Raw genomic sequence first — 19,797 nt, forward strand, 5'->3', positions numbered from 1 at the left:
TGGTTAGAGCGTAGAGACGGCAGGTAGCCTAGTGGTTAGAGCGTAGAGACGGCAGGTAGCCTAGTGGTTAGAGCGTAGAGACGACAGGTAGCCTAGTGGTTAGAGCGTAGAGACGACAGGTAGCCCAGTGGTTAGAGCGTAGAGACGACAGGTAGCCCAGTGGTTAGAGCGTAGAGACGGCAGGTAGCCCAGTGGTTAGAGCGTAGAGACGACAGGTAACCCAGTGGTTAGAGCGTAGAGACGACAGGTTAGCCTAGTGGTTAGAGCGTAGAGACGGCAGGTAGCCCAGTGGTTAGAGCGTAGAGACGGCAGGTAGCCTAGTGGTTAGAGCGTAGAGGTGGCAGGTAGCCTAGTGGTTAGAGCGTAGGGGCGGCAGGTAGCCTAGTGGTTAGAGCGTAGAGACGGCAGGTAGCCCAGTGGTTAGAGCGTAGACGGCAGGTAGCCCAGTGGTTAGAGCGTAGAGACGGCAGGTAGCCTAGTGGTTAGAGCGTAGAGACGGCAGGTAGCCTAGTGGTTAGAGCGTTAGGACAGTAACAAAAAGGTTGCTTATTCGAATCCCAGAGCTCACAATGTAAAAATCTGTCGCTCTGCCCCTGAACAAGGCAGTTAACCCACTGTTCCCCTGAACAAGGCAGTTAACCCACTGTTCCCCTGAACAAGGCAGTTAACCCACTGTTCCCCTGAACAAGGCAGTTAACCCACTGTTCCCCTGAACAAGGCAGTTAACCCACTGTTCCCCTGAACAAGGCAGTTAACCCACTGTTCCCCTGAACAAGGCAGTTAACCCACTGTTCCCCTGAACAAGGCAGTTAACCCACTGTTCCCCTGAACAAGGCAGTTAACCCACCGTTCCCCTGAACAAGGCAGTTAACCCACCGTTCCCTGAACAAGGCAGTTAACCCACTGTTCCCCTGAACAAGGCAGTTAACCCACTGTTCCCCTGAACAAGGCAGTTAACCCACTGTTCCCCTGAACAAGGCAGTTAACCCACCGTTCCCCTGAACAAGGCAGTTAACCCACCGTTCCCCTGAACAAGGCAGTTAACCCACCGTTCCCCTGAACAAGGCAGTTAACCCACCGTTCCCCTGAACAAGGCAGTTAACCCACCGTTCCCCTGAACAAGGCAGTTAACCCACTGTTCCCCTGAACAAGGCAGTTAACCCACTGTTCCCCTGAACAAGGCAGTTAACCCACTGTTCCCCTGAACAAGGCAGTTAACCCACCGTTCCCCTGGACAAGGCAGTTAACCCACCGTTCCCCTGAACAAGGCAGTTAACCCACTGTTCCCCTGAACAAGGCAGTTAACCCACCGTTCCCCTGGACAAGGCAGTTAACCCACCGTTCCCCTGAACAAGGCAGTTAACCCACCGTTCCCCTGAACAAGGCAGTTAACCCACCGTTCCCCTGAACAAGGCAGTTTAACCCACCGTTCCCCTGAACAAGGCAGTTAACCCACCGTTCCCCTGAACAAGGCAGTTAACCCACCGTTCCCCTGAACAAGGCAGTTAACCCACTGTTCCCCTGAACAAGGCAGTTTAACCCACCGTTCCCCAGTAGGCCGTCAATATAAATAAGAATGTGTTCTTAACTGACTTAGACAGGTAACTCTTTATCCACATTATAGCAGGGGGTGTAAAGCCATAACACCCTCTGTGTTCTGTTAGACAGGTAACTCTTTATCCACATTATAGCAGGGGGTGTAAAGCCATAACACCCTCTGTGTTCTGTTAGACAGGTAACTCTTTATCCACATTATAGCAGGGGGTGTAAAGCCATAACACCCTCTGTGTTCTGTTAGACAGGTAACTCTTTATCCACATTATAGCAGGGGGTGTAAAGCCATAACACCCTCTGTGTTCTGTTAGACAGGTAACTCTTTATCCACATTATAGCAGGGGGTGTAAAGCCATAACACCCTCTGTGTTCTGTTAGACAGGTAACTCTTTATCCACATTATAGCAGGGGGTGTAAAGCCATAACACCCTCTGTGTTCTGTTAGACAGGTAACTCTTTATCCACATCATAGCAGGGGGGTGTAAAGCCATAACACCCTCTGTGTTCTGTTAGACAGGTAACTCTTTATCCACATCATAGCAGGGGGTGTAAAGCCATAACACCCTCTGTGTTCTGTTAGACAGGTAACTCTTCATCCACAATATAGCAGTTTGGTGTAAAGCCATAACACCCTCTGTGTTCTGTTAGACAGGTAACTCTTTATCCACATTATAGCAGGGGGTGTAAAGCCATAACACCCTCTGTGTTCTGTTAGACAGGTAACTCTTTATCCACATTATAGCAGGGGGTGTAAAGCCATAACACCCTCTGTGTTCTGTTAGACAGGTAACTCTTTATCCACATTATAGCAGGGGGTGTAAAGCCATAACACCCTCTGTGTTCTGTTAGACAGGTAACTCTTTACCCACATTATAGCAGGGGGTGTAAAGCCATAACACCCTCTGTGTTCTGTTAGACAGGTAACTCTTTATCCACATAGCAGGGGGTGTAAAGCCATAACACCCTCTGTGTTCTGTTAGACAGGTAACTCTTTATCCACATCATAGCAGGGGGTGTAAAGCCATAACACCCTCTGTGTTCTGTTAGACAGGTAACTCTTCATCCACATCATAGCAGGGGGTGTAAAGCCATAACACCCTCTGTGTTCTGTTAGACAGGTAACTCTTTATCCACATCATAGCAGGGGGTGTAAAGCCATAACACCCTCTGTGTTCTGTTAGACAGGTAACTCTTCATCCACATCATAGCAGGGGTGTAAAGCCATAACACCCTCTGTGTTCTGTTAGACAGGTAACTCTTCATCCACATTATAGCAGGGGTGTAAAGCCATAACACCCTCTGTGTTCTGTTAGACAGGTAACTCTTTATCCACATCATAGCAGGGGGTGTAAAGCCATAACACCCTCTGTGTTCTGTTAGACAGGTAACTCTTTATCCACATCATAGCAGGGGGTGTAAAGCCATAACACCCTCTGTGTTCTGTTAGACAGGTAACTCTTTATCCACATTATAGCAGGGGGTGTAAAGCCATAACACCCTCTGTGTTCTGTTAGACAGGTAACTCTTTATCCACATCATAGCAGGGGATGTAAAGCCATAACACCCTCTGTGTTCTGTTAGACAGGTAACTCTTTATCCACATTATAGCAGGGGGTGTAAAGCCATAACACCCTCTGTGTTCTGTTAGACAGGTAACTCTTTATCCACATCATAGCAGGGGGTGTAAAGCCATAACACCCTCTGTGTTCTGTTAGACAGGTAACTCTTTATCCACATCATAGCAGGGGGGTGTAAAGCCATAACACCCTCTGTGTTCTGTTAGACAGGTAACTCTTTATCCACATCATAGCAGGGGGTGTAAAGCCATAACACCCTCTGTGTTCTGTTAGACAGGTAACTCTTTATCCACATCATAGCATGGGGGTGTAAAGCCATAACACCCTCTGTGTTCTGTTAGACAGGTAACTCTTTATCCACATCATAGCAGGGGGTGTAAAGCCATAACACCCTCTGTGTTCTGTTAGACAGGTAACTCTTTATCCACATTATAGCAGGGGGTGTAAAGCCATAACACCCTCTGTGTTCTGTTAGACAGGTAACTCTTTATCCACATTATAGCAGGGGGTGTAAAGCCATAACACCCTCTGTGTTCTGTTAGACAGGTAACTCTTTATCCACATCATAGCAGGGGGTGTAAAGCCATAACACCCTCTGTGTTCTGTTAGACAGGTAACTCTTTATCCACATCATAGCAGGGGGTGTAAAGCCATAACACCCTCTGTGTTCTGTTAGACAGGTAACTCTTTATCCACATCATAGCAGGGGTGTAAAGCCATAACACCCTCTGTGTTCTGTTAGACAGGTAACTCTTTATCCACATTATAGCAGGGGGTGTAAAGCCATAACACCCTCTGTGTTCTGTTAGACAGGTAACTCTTTATCCACATCATAGCAGGGGTGTAAAGCCATAACACCCTCTGTGTTCTGTTAGACAGGTAACTCTTTATCCACATTATAGCAGGGGGTGTAAAGCCATAACACCCTCTGTGTTCTGTTAGACAGGTAACTCTTTATCCACATCATAGCAGGGGGTGTAAAGCCATAACACCCTCTGTGTTCTGTTAGACAGGTAACTCTTTATCCACATTATAGCAGGGGGTGTAAAGCCATAACACCCTCTGTGTTCTGTTAGACAGGTAACTCTTTATCCACATTATAGCAGGGGGTGTAAAGCCATACGTTTTTCCAGCAGCAGACTCTGATCGATAATGTCACGAGCCCCACTGAAGTCTAACAAAAACGGCTCCCACAACCTTTTTTTATCATCAATTTCTCTCAGCCAATCATCTGTCATTTGTGTAAGTGCTGTGCTTGTTGAGTGTCCTTCCATGTAAGCGTGCTGAAAGTCTGTTGTCAATTTGTTTCCTGTCAAATAGCAGTGTATCTGGGCCATTTTTTTTCCCCCAGACGTTTACTATGGGTTGGTAACAATGCTTGTCTTTCATAATTTGATCAGTTATATTTGGTGTTTGTTGCTGGCATGTCATCCCTAACGTAATAATCTTGCCAATACATTTTTTTTTTTATCTTTAAAGTATATATCAGTGGGTTTAGTGACGAATCTGATTCAATGAATGATGGCGCTGAGTTTGCCTTTTTGCCCAACATTTAATTGAAGATGAAAAGCCCCAAAGCTTTGGAACTGTGGTTTTCCTAGATATGACCTCTTATACACTATATTAGTTCCAGCCTTTGGTTTTCCTAGATATGGCTACTATATTGTGATCACTACATCCTATGGTTTTCCTAGATATGGCTACTATATTGTGATCACTACATCCTTTGGTTTTCCTAGATATGGCTACTATATTGTGATCACTACATCCTTTGGTTTTCCTAGATATGGATACTATATTGTGATCACTACATCCTATGGTTTTCCTAGATATGGCTACTATATTGTGATCACTACATCCTATGGTTTTCCTAGATATGGCTACTATATTGTGATCACTACATCCTATGGTTTTCCTAGATATGGCTACTATATTGTGATCACTACATCCTATGGTTTTCCTAGATATGGCTACTATATTGTGATCACTACATCCTTTGGTTTTCCTAGATATGGCTACTATATTGTGATCACTACATCCTATGGTTTTCCTAGATATGGCTACTATATTGTGATCACTACATCCTATGGTTTTCCTAGATATGGCTACTATATTGTGATCACTACATCCTTTGGTTTTCCTAGATATGGATACTATATTGTGATCACTACATCCTATGGTTTTCCTAGATATGGCTACTATATTGTGATCACTACATCCTATGGTTTTCCTAGATATGGCTACTATATTGTGATCACTACATCCTATGGTTTTCCTAGATATGGCTACTATATTGTGATCACTACATCCTATGGTTTTCCTAGATATGGCTACTATATTGTGATCACTACATCCTTTGGTTTTCCTAGATATGGCTACTATATTGTGATCACTACATCCTATGGTTTTCCTAGATATGGCTACTATATTGTGATCACTACATCCTATGGTTTTCCTAGATATGGCTACTATATTGTGATCACTACATCCTTTGGTTTTCCTAGATATGGCTACTATATTGTGATCACTACATCCTTTGGTTTTCCTAGATATGGCTACTATATTGTGATCACTACATCCTATGGTTTTCCTAGATATGGCTACTATATTGTGATCACTACATCCTGTGGTTTTCCTAGATATGGCTACTATATTGTGATCACTACATCCTATGGTTTTCCTAGATATGGATACTATATTGTGATCACTACATCCTTTGGTTTTCCTAGATATGGATACTATATTGTGATCACTACATCCTATGGTTTTCCTAGATATGGCTACTATATTGTGATCACTACATCCTTTGGTTTTCCTAGATATGGCTACTATATTGTGATCACTACATCCTTTGGTTTTCCTAGATATGGCTACTATATTGTGATCACTACATCCTATGGTTTTCCTAGATATGGCTACTATATTGTGATCACTACATCCTATGGTTTTCCTAGATATGGCTACTATATTGTGATCACTACATCCTATGGTTTTCCTAGATATGGATACTATATTGTGATCACTACATCCTATGGTTTTCCTAGATATGGCTACTATATTGTGATCACTACATCCTTTGGTTTTCCTAGATATGGCTACTATATTGTGATCACTACATCCTATGGTTTTCCTAGATATGGCTACTATATTGTGATCACTACATCCTATGGTTTTCCTAGATATGGCTACTATATTGTGATCACTACATCCTATGGTTTTCCTAGATATGGCTACTATATTGTGATCACTACATCCTATGGTTTTCCTAGATATGGCTACTATATTGTGATCACTACATCCTATGGATCTGGATGCTGCTTTAGAGCATAGCTACAACATGTGCTCTAGCTACAGCATCAAATGTTAGTGGGTGGGGGGGGCTGTACCCATCAACCATGTCCTGAACTAGCATCTCCCCCCCCCAGGTTCCGTTGTCCCACTCATCATCGTGTAGGGCTCAGAGCTGTAGTGAAGGTTACCCAGAGCAGAGCTCGGTAGACTGGGACCCATCCTCCTTCCTCTCAGCCCATAAGCTTTCTGGTCTCTGGAACTCGGCTCACAGCAACGGAGGGATTCACTGCAACCACAGCACTGCCTCGCACGCACAGCAAGGTGAGGTCACGGTGTGTTTACATCTCTCTCTCTCTCTCTCCTGCTCTCTCTCTGCTCTCTTCTCTCTCTCTGTCTCTCTCCTGCTCTCTCTCTGCTCTCTTCTCTCTTCTCTCTCTCTCTCTGTCTCTCTCCTGCTCTCTCTCTGCTCTCTTCTCTCTCTCTGCTCTCTTCTCTCTCTCCTGCTCTCTCTCTCTCTCTCTCTCTCTCTGCTCAGATCTCTCAAGGTTAAGTCGTAAACAGATGCAAACTAATTTAGACATTTCATTATTTGGCATGTTTTCAATTAATTTACGTTAACAAAATTGTAACATTTGCCGACATTTACACTGACCAAATAGAGGGAACGACTTCAGTGTGTAGCTAGCTACTGACTACAGAAACACAACCTGTTACTCCTCTGAGTAAAACCTTCTTCCTTCTCTCCTCTTCATTATCCCTCCTCCTCTGGTCCAATAGGAACAGGGGGACCAGCGTGTCATGAGAAGCGAGTCTCTCACGAGGCTCCTGGGAAATCTGCTAAAACGCCTGGGGCCAAAGTGTGCCCCTACAGCCACCCTTCCCAGAATTCCAGTGGTTCTTCCCCCGGGAGCCCGCTCTCTACCTCCGGGGACCTCTGTAAGACCACCCCAAAGCACTTCAAGACCATGTGCCGACGACCAACACCGCCTGGTGAGATCTCTCTTTCTCTCCACCCTTTTTAGGACACAGAGAATTCAAGACATACCGGCATCTAACCTGAATTACTGTTCACGTGTCCTGTTGACAATAGCGCATAGATTACAGCTCTAGAGAGAGAAGCAGAGATATGGCCCATAGATTATTAATCTAGAGAGAAGCAGAGATATGGCCCATAGATTATTAATCTAGAGAGAAGCAGAGATATGGCCCATGGATTACAGCTCTAGAGAGAGAAGCAGAGATATGGCCCATAGATTATTAATCTAGAGAGAAACAGAGATATGGCCCATAGATTATTAATCTAGAGAGAGGCAGAGATATGGCCCATAGATTATTAATCTAGAGAGAGGCAGAGATATGGCCCATAGATTATTAATCTAGAGAGAGGCAGAGATATGGCCCATAGATTACACCTCTAGAGAGAAGCAGAGATATGGCCCATAGATTATTAATCTAGAGAGAAGCAGAGATATGGCCCATAGATTATTAATCTAGAGAGAAGCAGAGATATGGCCCATGGATTACAGCTCTAGAGAGAGAAGCAGAGATATGGCCCATAGATTATTAATCTAGAGAGAAACAGAGATATGGCCCATAGATTATTAATCTAGAGAGAGGCAGAGATATGGCCCATAGATTATTAATCTAGAGAGAGGCAGAGATATGGCCCATAGATTATTAATCTAGAGAGAGGCAGAGATATGGCCCATAGATTACACCTCTAGAGAGAAGCAGAGATATGGCCCATAGATTATTAATCTAGAGAGAAGCAGAGATATGGCCCATAGATTACACCTCTAGAGAGAAGCAGAGATATGGCCCATAGATTACACCTCTAGAGAGAAGCAGAGATATGGCCCATAGATTACACCTCTAGAGAGAAGCAGAGATATGGCCCATAGATTACACCTCTAGAGAGAAGCAGAGATATGGCCCATATATTATTAATCTAGAGATTAGCAGAGATATGTCCCATGGATTACACCTCTAGAGAGAGAAGCAGAGATATGGCCCATAGATTATTAATCTAGAGAGAAGCAGAGATATGGCCCATAGATTATTAATCTAGAGATTAGCAGAGATATGGCCCATGGATTACACCTCTAGAGAGAGAAGCAGAGATATGGCCCATAGATTATTAATCTAGAGAGAAACAGAGATATGGCCCATAGATTATTAATCTAGAGAGAGGCAGAGATATGGCCCATAGATTACACCTCTAGAGAGAAGCAGAGATATGGCCCATATATTATTAATCTAGAGAGAAGCAGAGATATGGCCCATAGATTATTAATCTAGAGAGAAGCAGAGATATGGCCCATAGATTATTAATCTAGAGAGAGGCAGAGATATGGCCCATAGATTATTAATCTAGAGAGAAGCAGAGATATGGCCCATAGATTACACCTCTAGAGAGAAGCAGAGATATGGCCCATAGATTACACCTCTAGAGAGAAGCAGAGATATGGCCCATAGATTACACCTCTAGAGAGAAGCAGAGATATGGCCCATATATTATTAATCTAGAGATTAGCAGAGATATGTCCCATGGATTACACCTCTAGAGAGAGAAGCAGAGATATGGCCCATAGATTATTAATCTAGAGAGAAACAGTGATATGGCCCATAGATTATTAATCTAGAGAGAAGCAGAGATATGGCCCATAGATTATTAATCTAGAGAGAGGCAGAGATATGGCCCATAGATTACACCTCTAGAGAGAAGCAGAGATATGGCCCATAGATTACACCTCTAGAGAGAAGCAGAGATATGGCCCATAGATTACACCTCTAGAGAGAAGCAGAGATATGGCCCATATATTATTAATCTAGAGATTAGCAGAGATATGTCCCATGGATTACACCTCTAGAGAGAGAAGCAGAGATATGGCCCATAGATTATTAATCTAGAGAGAAACAGAGATATGGCCCATAGATTATTAATCTAGAGAGAGGCAGAGATATGGCCCATAGATTATTAATCTAGAGAGAGGCAGAGATATGGCCCATAGATTATTAATCTAGAGAGAGGCAGAGATATGGCCCATAGATTACACCTCTAGAGAGAAGCAGCGATATGGCCCATAGATTACACCTCTAGAGAGAAGCAGAGATATGGCCCATAGATTACACCTCTAGAGAGAAGCAGAGATATGGCCCATATATTACACCTCTAGAGAGAAAAGCAGAGATATGGCCCATAGATTATTAATCTAGAGAGAGGCAGAGATATGGCCCATAGATTACACCTCTAGAGAGAAGCAGAGATATGGCCCATAGATTATTAATCTAGAGAGAAGCAGAGATATGGCCCATAGATTATTAATCTAGAGAGAGGCAGAGATATGGCCCATAGATTACACCTCTAGAGAGAAGCAGATATATGGCCCATAGATTACACCTCTAGAGAGAAGCAGAGATATGGCCCATGGATTACACCTCTAGAGAGAAGCAGAGATATGGCCCATAGATTATTAATCTAGAGAGAAGCAGAGATATGGCCCATAGATTATTAATCTAGAGAGAAGCAGAGATATGGCCCATGGATTACACTTCTAGAGACAAGCAGACATCTGTAACCACTGGGAATCACAACTATGTTTGTCCAATATTCCACTCAACACTTGTCTCTCCTCTGTCCTCCAGGGGAAGCATTCCACCCCAGCGACCACCACCAACACTCAGACCTGTCTGTCCCCCCCAACAGCCCCACTGGCCTCTCCTCCTCCTCTCAGCATTCCTCTCTCCTTCCCCTCAAGCCGAGCTCCGGAGGGCAGCAGCACGGCCATGTCACATCCTCCTCCTCCTCTCCCGGTCTAGCTGCTCACGCCCCCTTCTCCCCGCTGGTACCAAACCTCCACGTCCCCGCGGCAGGGGCCAAGCTGGGGGCCCTGGGTGGCCCTGACTGCTCAGCAGGGGCCAAGCTGGGGGCCTTGGGTGGCCCTGACTGCTCAGCAGGGGCCAAGCTGGGGGCCTTGGGTGGCCCTGACTGCTCAGCAGGGGCCAAGCTGGGGGCCTTGGGTGGCCCTGACTGCCCAACAGGGGCCAAGCTGGGGGCCTTGGGTGGCCCTGACTGCCCAACAGGGGCCAAGCTGGGGGCCTTGGGTGGCCCTGACTGCTCAGCAGCGGCCCTCCATAAGCCCTTGGCGTGTAAGAACTCACACATTCCTCCTGTGAACGGCCAGCACAGCAAACTGGGCCCCTCCCAGATGGGCTGTAACCACCCCTGTAATGGCCACAGTGGGGGGGCGCTGCCCTCTTCCAACACGTTGACCGCTGGGCAACACCTGTCCGCTGGGCAACACCTGTCCGCTGGGCAACACCTGTCCGCTGGGCAACACCTGTCCGCTGGCGCCTGCAGGTTGGTAGTTTTGTAGATAGTTTCACAGGAATTAGATGGGAGAACGACAGTATGTGGACCCTTTGGATTTACCTGGACTTCTGTTTACACCACATAGCGGGGTACTCTAAGTTATATTAGTCTAGCTACAGTGGCAAGAAACAGTATGTGAACCCTTTGGAATTAACTGGACTTCTGCATAAATTGGTCATGTGATCTGATCTTCATCTAGGTCACGACACCAGACAAACCCAGTCTGCTCAAACTAATAACACACTGATTATTGTATTTTTCTTGTCTATATTGAATGTGTCATTTAAACATTCACAGTGTAGGTTGTGAAAGTATGTGAACCCCCCCCGCTAGGCTAACGACTTCTCCAAAAGCTAATTGGAGTCAGGAGTCACGCTAACCTGGAGTCCAATCAATGAGACGAGATTGGAGATGTTGGTTAGAGCTGCCCTATAAAAAACACTCACAACATTTGAGTTTGCTATTCACAAGAACCATGCCTCGAACAAAAGAGATCTCAGAAGACACAAGATTAAGAATTGTTGACTTGTATAAAGCTGGAAAGGGTTCCAAAAGTATCTCTAAAAGCCTTGATGTTCATCAGTCTACTGTAAGACACATTGTCTATAAATGGAGAAAGTTCAGCACTGTTGCTACTCTCCCTAGGAGTAGCCGTCCTGCAAAGATGACTGCAAGAGCACAGAGCAGAACGCTCAATGAGATTTAGAAGAATCCTAGAGTGTCAGCTAAAGACTTACAGAAATCTCTGTAACATGCTAACATCTCTGTTGACGAGTCTACGATACGTAAAACACTAAACAAGAATGGTGTTCATGGGAGGACACCACGGAAGAAGCCACTGTTGTCCAAAAAAAACATTGCTGCACTTCTAAAATCTGCAAAAGTGCACCTGGATGTTCCACAGTGCTACTGGCAAAGATATTCTGTGGACAGGTGAAACTACAGTTGAGTTGTTGGGAAGGTACACACAACACTATGTGTGGAGAAAAAAAAGGCACAGCACAGAAGACCAACACCAAACCCAACTGTAAAGTATGGTGGAGGGAGCATCATGGTTTGAATATGCTTTGCTGCCTCAGGACCTGGACAGCTTGCGATCATCGACGGGAAAATGAATTCAACCAGAAGTTCATCAAGACGTTTTGCAGGAGAACGTAAGTCTTATCTGTTCGCCAATTGAAGCTCAACAGAAGTTGGGTGATGCAACAGGACAACGACCCAAAACACAGAAGTAAATCAACAACAGAAGAAAATACGCCTTCTGGAGTGGCCCAGTCAGAGTCCTGACCTTCTGGAGTGGCCCAGTCAGAGTCCTGACCTTCTGGAGTGGCCCAGTCAGAGTCCTGACCTTCTGGAGTGGCCCAGTCAGAGTCCTGACCTTCTGGAGTGGCCCAGTCAGAGTCCTGACCTTCTGGAGTGGCCCAGTCAGAGTCCTGACCTTCTGGAGTGGCCCAGTCAGAGTCCTGACCTTCTGGAGTGGCCCAGTCAGAGTCCTGACCTTCTGGGGTGGCCCAGTCAGAGTCCTGACCTTCTGGAGTGGCCCAGTCAGAGTCCTGACCTCAACCTGATTGAGATGCTGTGGCACCACCTCAAGAGAGCAGTTCACACCAGACATCCCAAGAATATTGTTGAATTGAAACAGTTTTGTAAAGAGAAATGGTCCAAAATTCCTCCTGGCCGTTGTGCAGGTCTGATCCTCAACTACAGAGAAAACGTTTGGTTGCGGTTATTGCTGCCAAAGGAGGGTCAACCAGTTATTAAATCCAAGGGTTCACCTACTTTTCCCACCCTGCACTGTGAGTGTTTACACTGTGTGTTCAATAAAGACATGAAAACGTATAATTGTGTGTTATTAGTTTAAGCAGACCGTGTTTGTCTATTGCTGTGACTTAAAATTTGATCTGATCTTCATCTATGACCAATTTATGCAGAAGTCCAGGTTATTAGTCGCTCTGGATAAGAGCGTCTGCTAAATGACTTAAATGTAAATGTAAATGTATTCCAAAGGGTTCACGTACTGTTTCTTGCCACTGTAGATCCATCAAATGTATTGCTCGATTGCAAACAGATTGCTAATACTATTTAGCTGGTTAAATTGATAACCACTGACTAAATGTCAGACTCTAAGATGTGTTTGTTTGGGGAGTGTTGCCCTAATGCAGAGACATTTTATTACATGAAGTCGTACATTTCACGCTAACATGCGAGGACACTAAACGATTTGCATGAGATACTGGAACACAGACATTATTTCAGATGGCCTCCTCTGGAATCTAGTGACGAGACATGGTTCTACCTGTCATCACTGCTCTAGAATCTAGTGATGAGACATGGTTCTACCTGTCATCGCTGCTCTAGAATCTAGTGACGAGACATGGTTCTACCTGTCATCGCTGCTCTAGAATCTAGTGATGAGACATGGTTCTACCTGTCATCACTGCTCTAGAATCTAGTGATGAGACATGGTTCTACCTGTCATCACTGCTCTAGAATCTAGTGACGAGACATGGTCGTGGTTCTACCTGTCATCACTGCTCTAGAATCTAGTGATGAGACATGGTCGTGGTTCTACCGGTCTGCTGCTCTAGAATCTAGTGATGAGACATGGTTCTACCTGTCATCACTGCTCTAGAATCTAGTGATGAGATGGTTCTACCGGTCTGCTGCTCTAGAATCTAGTGATGAGATGGTTCTACCTGTCTGCTGCTCTAGAATCTAGTGATGAGACATGGTTCTACCTGTCATCACTGCTCTAGAATCTAGTGATGAGACATGGTTCTACCTGTCATTACTGCTCTAGAATCTAGTGATGAGACATGGTTCTACCTGTCATCACTGCTCTAGAATCTAGTGATGAGACATGGTTCTACCTGTCATCACTGCTCTAGAATCTAGTGATGAGACATGGTCGTGGTTCTACCTGTCATCACTGCTCTAGAATCTAGTGATGAGACATGGTTCTACCTGTCATCACTGCTCTAGAATCTAGTGATGAGACATGGTCGTGGTTCTACCTGTCATCACTGCTCTAGAATCTAGTGATGAGACATGGTTCTACCTGTCATCACTGCTCTAGAATCTAGTGATGAGACATGGTTCTACCTGTCATCACTGCTCTAGAATCTAGTGATGAGACATGGTTCTACCTGTCATCACTGCTCTAGAATCTAGTGATGAGACATGGTCGTGGTTCTACCTGTCATCACTGCTGAATTCTTCTAAAAGTCACCTCACTCAACATGGTTTCTGTCTCTCTCTGTCTCTACATCTGACTATCTGTTCTCTGCATCCCGTGTCCGTGCTCCAGGGACCAGGCGTGTAAAGGACATAAGCTGTCTAACGGGGCGGGGGGGTTGTGTCACCCCCCTTCGGAGCTGGAGGAGGGAGAGGACGAGGACTCTAGTTCTGAGAGGAGCTCCTGTGCTTCCTCCTCAAACAACCAGAAGGATGGGAAGTACTGTGACTGCTGCTACTGTGAGTTCTTCGGACACAACGCGGTATGTATAGTAGTGATGTCATTATGGGGTGTTGTATGTATAGTAGTGATGGAGGGGTGTTGTGATGTCATTATGGGGTGTTGTATGTATAGTAGTGATGTCATTATGGGGTGTTGTATGTATAGTAGTGATGGAGGGGTGTTGTGATGTCATTATGGGGTGTTGTGATGTCATTATGGGGTGTTGTATGTATAGTAGTGATGGAGGGGTGTTGTGATGTCATTATGGGGTGTTGTATGTATAGTAGTGATGTCATTATGGGGTGTTGTATGTATAGTAGTGATGGAGGGGTGTTGTGGTGTCATTATGGGGTGTTGTGATGTCATTATGGGGTGTTGTGATGTCATTATGGGGTGTTGTGGTGTCATTATGGGGTGTTGTGATGTCATTATGGGGTGTTGTGGTGTCATTATGGGGTGTTGTGGTGTCATTATGGGGTGTTGTGATGTCATTATGGGGTGTTGTGGTGTCATTATGGGGTGTTGTGGTGTCATTATGGGGTGTTGTGATGTCATTATGGGGTGTTGTGATGTCATTATGGGGTGTTGTGATGTCATTATGGGGTGTTGTGATGTCATTATGGGGTGTTGTGTGTATAGTAGTGATGGAGGGGTGTTGTGGTGTCATTATGGGGTGTTGTGATGTCATTATGGGGTGTTGTGATGTCATTATGGGGTGTTGTATGTATAGTAGTGATGGAGGGGTGTTGTGATGTCATTATGGGGTGTTGTGATGTCATTATGGGGTGTTGTGGTGTCATTATGGGGTGTTGTGATGTCATTATGGGGTGTTGTGGTGTCATTATGGGGTGTTGTGATGTCATTATGGGGTGTTGTGGTGTCATTATGGGGTGTTGTGGTGTCATTATGGGGTGTTGTGATGTCATTATGGGGTGTTGTGATGTCATTATGGGGTGTTGTGTGTATAGTAGTGATGGAGGGGTGTTGTGGTGTCATTATGGGGTGTTGTGATGTCATTATGGGGTGTTGTGATGTCATTATGGGGTGTTGTATGTATAGTAGTGATGGAGGGGTGTTGTGATGTCATTATGGGGTGTTGTGATGTCATTATGGGGTGTTGTGATGTCATTATGGGGTGTTGTGGTGTCATTATGGGGTGTTGTGATGTCATTATGGGGTGTTGTGATGTCATTATGGGGTGTTGTGGTGTCATTATGGGGTGTTGTGATGTCATTATGGGGTGTTGTGGTGTCATTATGGGGTGTTGTGATGTCATTATGGGGTGTTGTGATGTCATTATGGGGTGTTGTATGTATAGTAGTGATGGAGGGTGTTGTGATGTCATTATGGGGTGTTGTGATGTCATTATGGGGTGTTGTGATGTCATTATGGGGTGTTGTGGTGTCATTATGGGGTGTTGTGATGTCATTATGGGGTGTTGTGGTGTCATTATGGGGTGTTGTGATGTCATTATGGGGTGTTGTGGTGTCATTATGGGGTATTGTCATTATGGGGTGTTGTGATGTCATTATGGGGTGTTGTGGTGTCATTATGGGGTGTTGTGATGTCATTATGGGGTGTTGTGATGTCATTATGGGGTGTTGTATGTATAGTAGTGATGGAGGGGTGTTGTGATGTCATTATGGGGTGTTGTGATGTCATTATGGGGTGTTGTGGTGTCATTATGGGGTGTTGTGATGTCATTATGGGGTATTGTGGTGTCATTATGGGGTGTTGTGATGTCATTATGGGGTGTTGTGATGTCATTATGGGGTGTTGTGATGTCATTATGGGGTGTTGTGATGTCATTATGGGGTGTTGTGATGTCATTATGGGGTGTTGTGATGTCATTATGGGGTGTTGTGTGTATAGTAGTGATGGAGGGGTGTTGTGGTGTCATTATGGGGTGTTGTGATGTCATTATGGGGTGTTGTGATGTCATTATGGGGTGTTGTGATGTCATTATGGGGTGTTGTGATGTCATTATGGGGTGTTGTGATGTCATTATGGGGTGTTGTGTGTATAGTAGTGATGGAGGGGTGTTGTGGTGTCATTATGGGGTGTTGTGATGTCATTATGGGGTGTTGTGATGTCATTATGGGGTGTTGTATGTATAGTAGTGATGGAGGGGTGTTGTGATGTCATTATGGGGTGTTGTGATGTCATTATGGGGTGTTGTGGTGTCATTATGGGGTGTTGTGATGTCATTATGGGGTGTTGTGGTGTCATTATGGGGTGTTGTGATGTCATTATGGGGTGTTGTGGTGTCATTATGGGGTGTTGTGGTGTCATTATGGGGTGTTGTGATGTCATTATGGGGTGTTGTGATGTCATTATGGGGTGTTGTGTGTATAGTAGTGATGGAGGGTGTTGTGGTGTCATTATGGGGTGTTGTGATGTCATTATGGGGTGTTGTGATGTCATTATGGGGTGTTGTATGTATAGTAGTGATGGAGGGGTGTTGTGATGTCATTATGGGGTGTTGTGATGTCATTATGGGGTGTTGTGATGTCATTATGGGGTGTTGTGGTGTCATTATGGGGTGTTGTGATGTCATTATGGGGTGTTGTGATGTCATTATGGGGTGTTGTGGTGTCATTATGGGGTGTTGTGATGTCATTATGGGGTGTTGTGATGTCATTATGGGGTGTTGTGATGTCATTATGGGGTGTTGTATGTATAGTAGTGATGGAGGGTGTTGTGATGTCATTATGGGGTGTTGTGATGTCATTATGGGGTGTTGTGATGTCATTATGGGGTGTTGTGGTGTCATTATGGGGTGTTGTGATGTCATTATGGGGTGTTGTGGTGTCATTATGGGGTGTTGTGATGTCATTATGGGGTGTTGTGGTGTCATTATGGGGTATTGTGGTGTCATTATGGGGTGTTGTGATGTCATTATGGGGTGTTGTGGTGTCATTATGGGGTGTTGTGATGTCATTATGGGGTGTTGTGATGTCATTATGGGGTGTTGTATGTATAGTAGTGATGGAGGGGTGTTGTGATGTCATTATGGGGTGTTGTGATGTCATTATGGGGTGTTGTGGTGTCATTATGGGGTGTTGTGATGTCATTATGGGGTATTGTGGTGTCATTATGGGGTGTTGTGATGTCATTATGGGGTGTTGTGATGTCATTATGGGGTGTTGTGGTGTCATTATGGGGTGTTGTGATGTCATTATGGGGTATTGTGGTGTCATTATGGGGTGTTGTGTGTAGATTGATGAGGGGAAAAAAACTATTTAATCCATTTCAGAACAAGGCTGTAACGTAACTATGTGGAAAAAGTCAAGGGGTCTGAATACTTTAGAAAATGTATTACAATATTTTTGACAATATCGCAATATTATTTTTACACCAAAAGATTATATTGTTGAAATAACAGATACACATCGAGAGCCTAAATAATACATTTCAGTCAGATTTATGAGCTGTCAACAACAAATCCTTAAAACATTTAAATCAAGAAAGAATTAGCGGTCAAATACACTGCATTTAAACCATTCAGCAATAATCTAATGAATTCAGGTCAATTTTAGAGAGGCGGCAGGGTAGCCCGGTGGTGAGAGCGTAGAGGCGGCAGGGTAGCCCGGTGGTGAGAGCGTCGAGGCGGCAGGGTAGCCCGGTGGTGAGAGCGTAGAGGCGGCAGGGTAGCCCGGTGGTGAGAGCGTAGAGGCGGCAGGGTAGCCCGGTGGTGAGAGCGTAGAGGCGGCAGGTAGCCCGGTGGTTAGAGCGTAGAGGCGGCAGGGTAGCCCGGTGGTGAGAGCGTCGAGGCGGCAGGGTAGCCCGGTGGTGAGAGCGTCGAGGCGGCAGGGTAGCCCGGTGGTGAGAGCGTCGAGGCGGCAGGGTAGCCCGGTGGTGAGAGCGTCGAGGCGGCAGGGTAGCCCGGTGGTGAGAGCGTCGAGGCGGCAGGGTAGCCCGGTGGTGAGAGCGTCGAGGCGGCAGGGTAGCCCGGTGGTGAGAGCGTCGAGGCGGCAGGGTAGCCCGGTGGTGAGAGCGTCGAGGCGGCAGGGTAGCCCGGTGCTGAGAGCGTCGAGGCGGCAGGGTAGCCCGGTGGTGAGAGCGTCGAGGCGGCAGGGTAGCCCGGTGGTGAGAGCGTAGAGGCGGCAGGTAGCCCGGTGGTTAGAGCGTAGAGGCGGCAGGTAGCCCGGTGGTTAGAGCGTAGAGGCGGCAGGGTAGCCCGGTGGTTAGAGCGTAGAGGCGGCAGGGTAGCCCGGTGGTTAGAGCGTAGAGGCGGCAGGGTAGCCCGGTGGTTAGAGCGTAGAGGCGGCAGGGTAGCCCGGTGGTTAGAGCGTAGAGGCGGCAGGGTAGCCCGGTGATTAGAGCGTAGAGGCGGCAGGTAGCCTATAATCTAATGAATTCATGTCTTGGTAAATTTTACCTGAGGCTGAATATATGCCATAATCATAAGAACCTCTAATAATTTCATTATTTTATCAAAAAAGTTGTACCTGCCTTTTATTGTTTGCAATATTCCCTGATCTGACTTTCAGGTCTTCTATAAAAAATGACCTTTTGGTTACAGATTTAACCTGAACCATGCATAATACACATTAACTTGTGTAGCAGCCATTATAGTAAATGAACACCGGTCTCATAAACAATCTCTCAAGAACAAGCCCACGTGTTAGTGAGTAGCCAGCTAATATTTAGACTTCAAGTTCAGCCAACTTGGATCAAGGTATAATTTGATAAATTCTGGAATACAGCTAAAAAGTCAAAACAGTTGGAATAGGAACACGACCTCCTGTCCGTCTCCAACTGTTGGAACAGCATGCTGGCCTGTCCGTCTCCAACTGTTGGAACGGCATGCTGGCCTGTCCGTCTCCAACTGTTGGAACGGCATGCTGGCCTGTCCGTCTCCAACTGTTGGAATGGCATGCTGGCCTGTCCGTCTCCAACTGTTAGAACGGCATGCTGGCCTGTCCGTCTCCAACTGTTAGAACGGCATGCTGGCCTGTCCGTCTCCAACTGTTGGAACGGCATGCTGGCCTGTCCGTCTCCAACTGTTAGAACGGCATGCTGGCCTGTCCGTCTCCAACTGTTGGAACGGCATGCTGGCCTGTCCGTCTCCAACTGTTGGAACGGCATGCTGGCCTGTCCGTCTCCAACTGTTGGAACGGCATGCTGGCCTGTCCGTCTCCAACTGTTGGAACGGCATGCTGGCCTGTCCGTCTCCAACTGTTGGAACGGCATGCTGGCCTGTCCGTCTCCAACTGTTGGAACGGCATGCTGGCCTGTCCGTCTCCAACTGTTGGAACGGCATGCTGGCCTGTCCGTCTCCAACTGTTGGAACGGCATGCTGGCCTGTCCGTCTCCAACTGTTGGAACGGCATGCTGGCCTGTCCGTCTCCAACTGTTGGAACGGCATGCTGGCCTGTCCGTCTCCAACTGTTGGAACGGCATGCTGGCCTGTCCGTCTCCAACTGTTGGAACGGCATGCTGGCCTGTCCGTCTCCAACTGTTGGAACGGCATGCTGGCCTGTCCGTCTCCAACTGTTAGAACAGCATGCTGGCCTGTCCTTATGACCCTTAATGTTGGACCA

The 19,797-nt window shown here is 46.0% G+C and overlaps 1 protein-coding gene across 1 annotated transcript in view; it reads left to right on the forward strand.

Moving 5' to 3' along the window:
• LOC115125703 (protein FAM193B-like) overlaps positions 1-19,797 on the forward strand; it is a 53,718-nt gene that overhangs the window by 6,434 nt on the left and 27,487 nt on the right. Inside the window, exons 3-6 of the mRNA XM_065018281.1 lie at positions 6,557-6,743; positions 7,200-7,412; positions 10,068-10,782; positions 14,102-14,291. Of these exons, the coding sequence (XP_064874353.1) occupies positions 6,557-6,743; positions 7,200-7,412; positions 10,068-10,782; positions 14,102-14,291 (1,305 nt within the window). The remainder of the gene's footprint in view (positions 1-6,556; positions 6,744-7,199; positions 7,413-10,067; positions 10,783-14,101; positions 14,292-19,797) is intronic.

The sequence above is a fragment of the Oncorhynchus nerka genome, linkage group LG5, assembly GCF_034236695.1.
Source record: "Oncorhynchus nerka isolate Pitt River linkage group LG5, Oner_Uvic_2.0, whole genome shotgun sequence".
Taxonomy (NCBI): Eukaryota; Metazoa; Chordata; class Actinopteri; order Salmoniformes; family Salmonidae; genus Oncorhynchus; species Oncorhynchus nerka.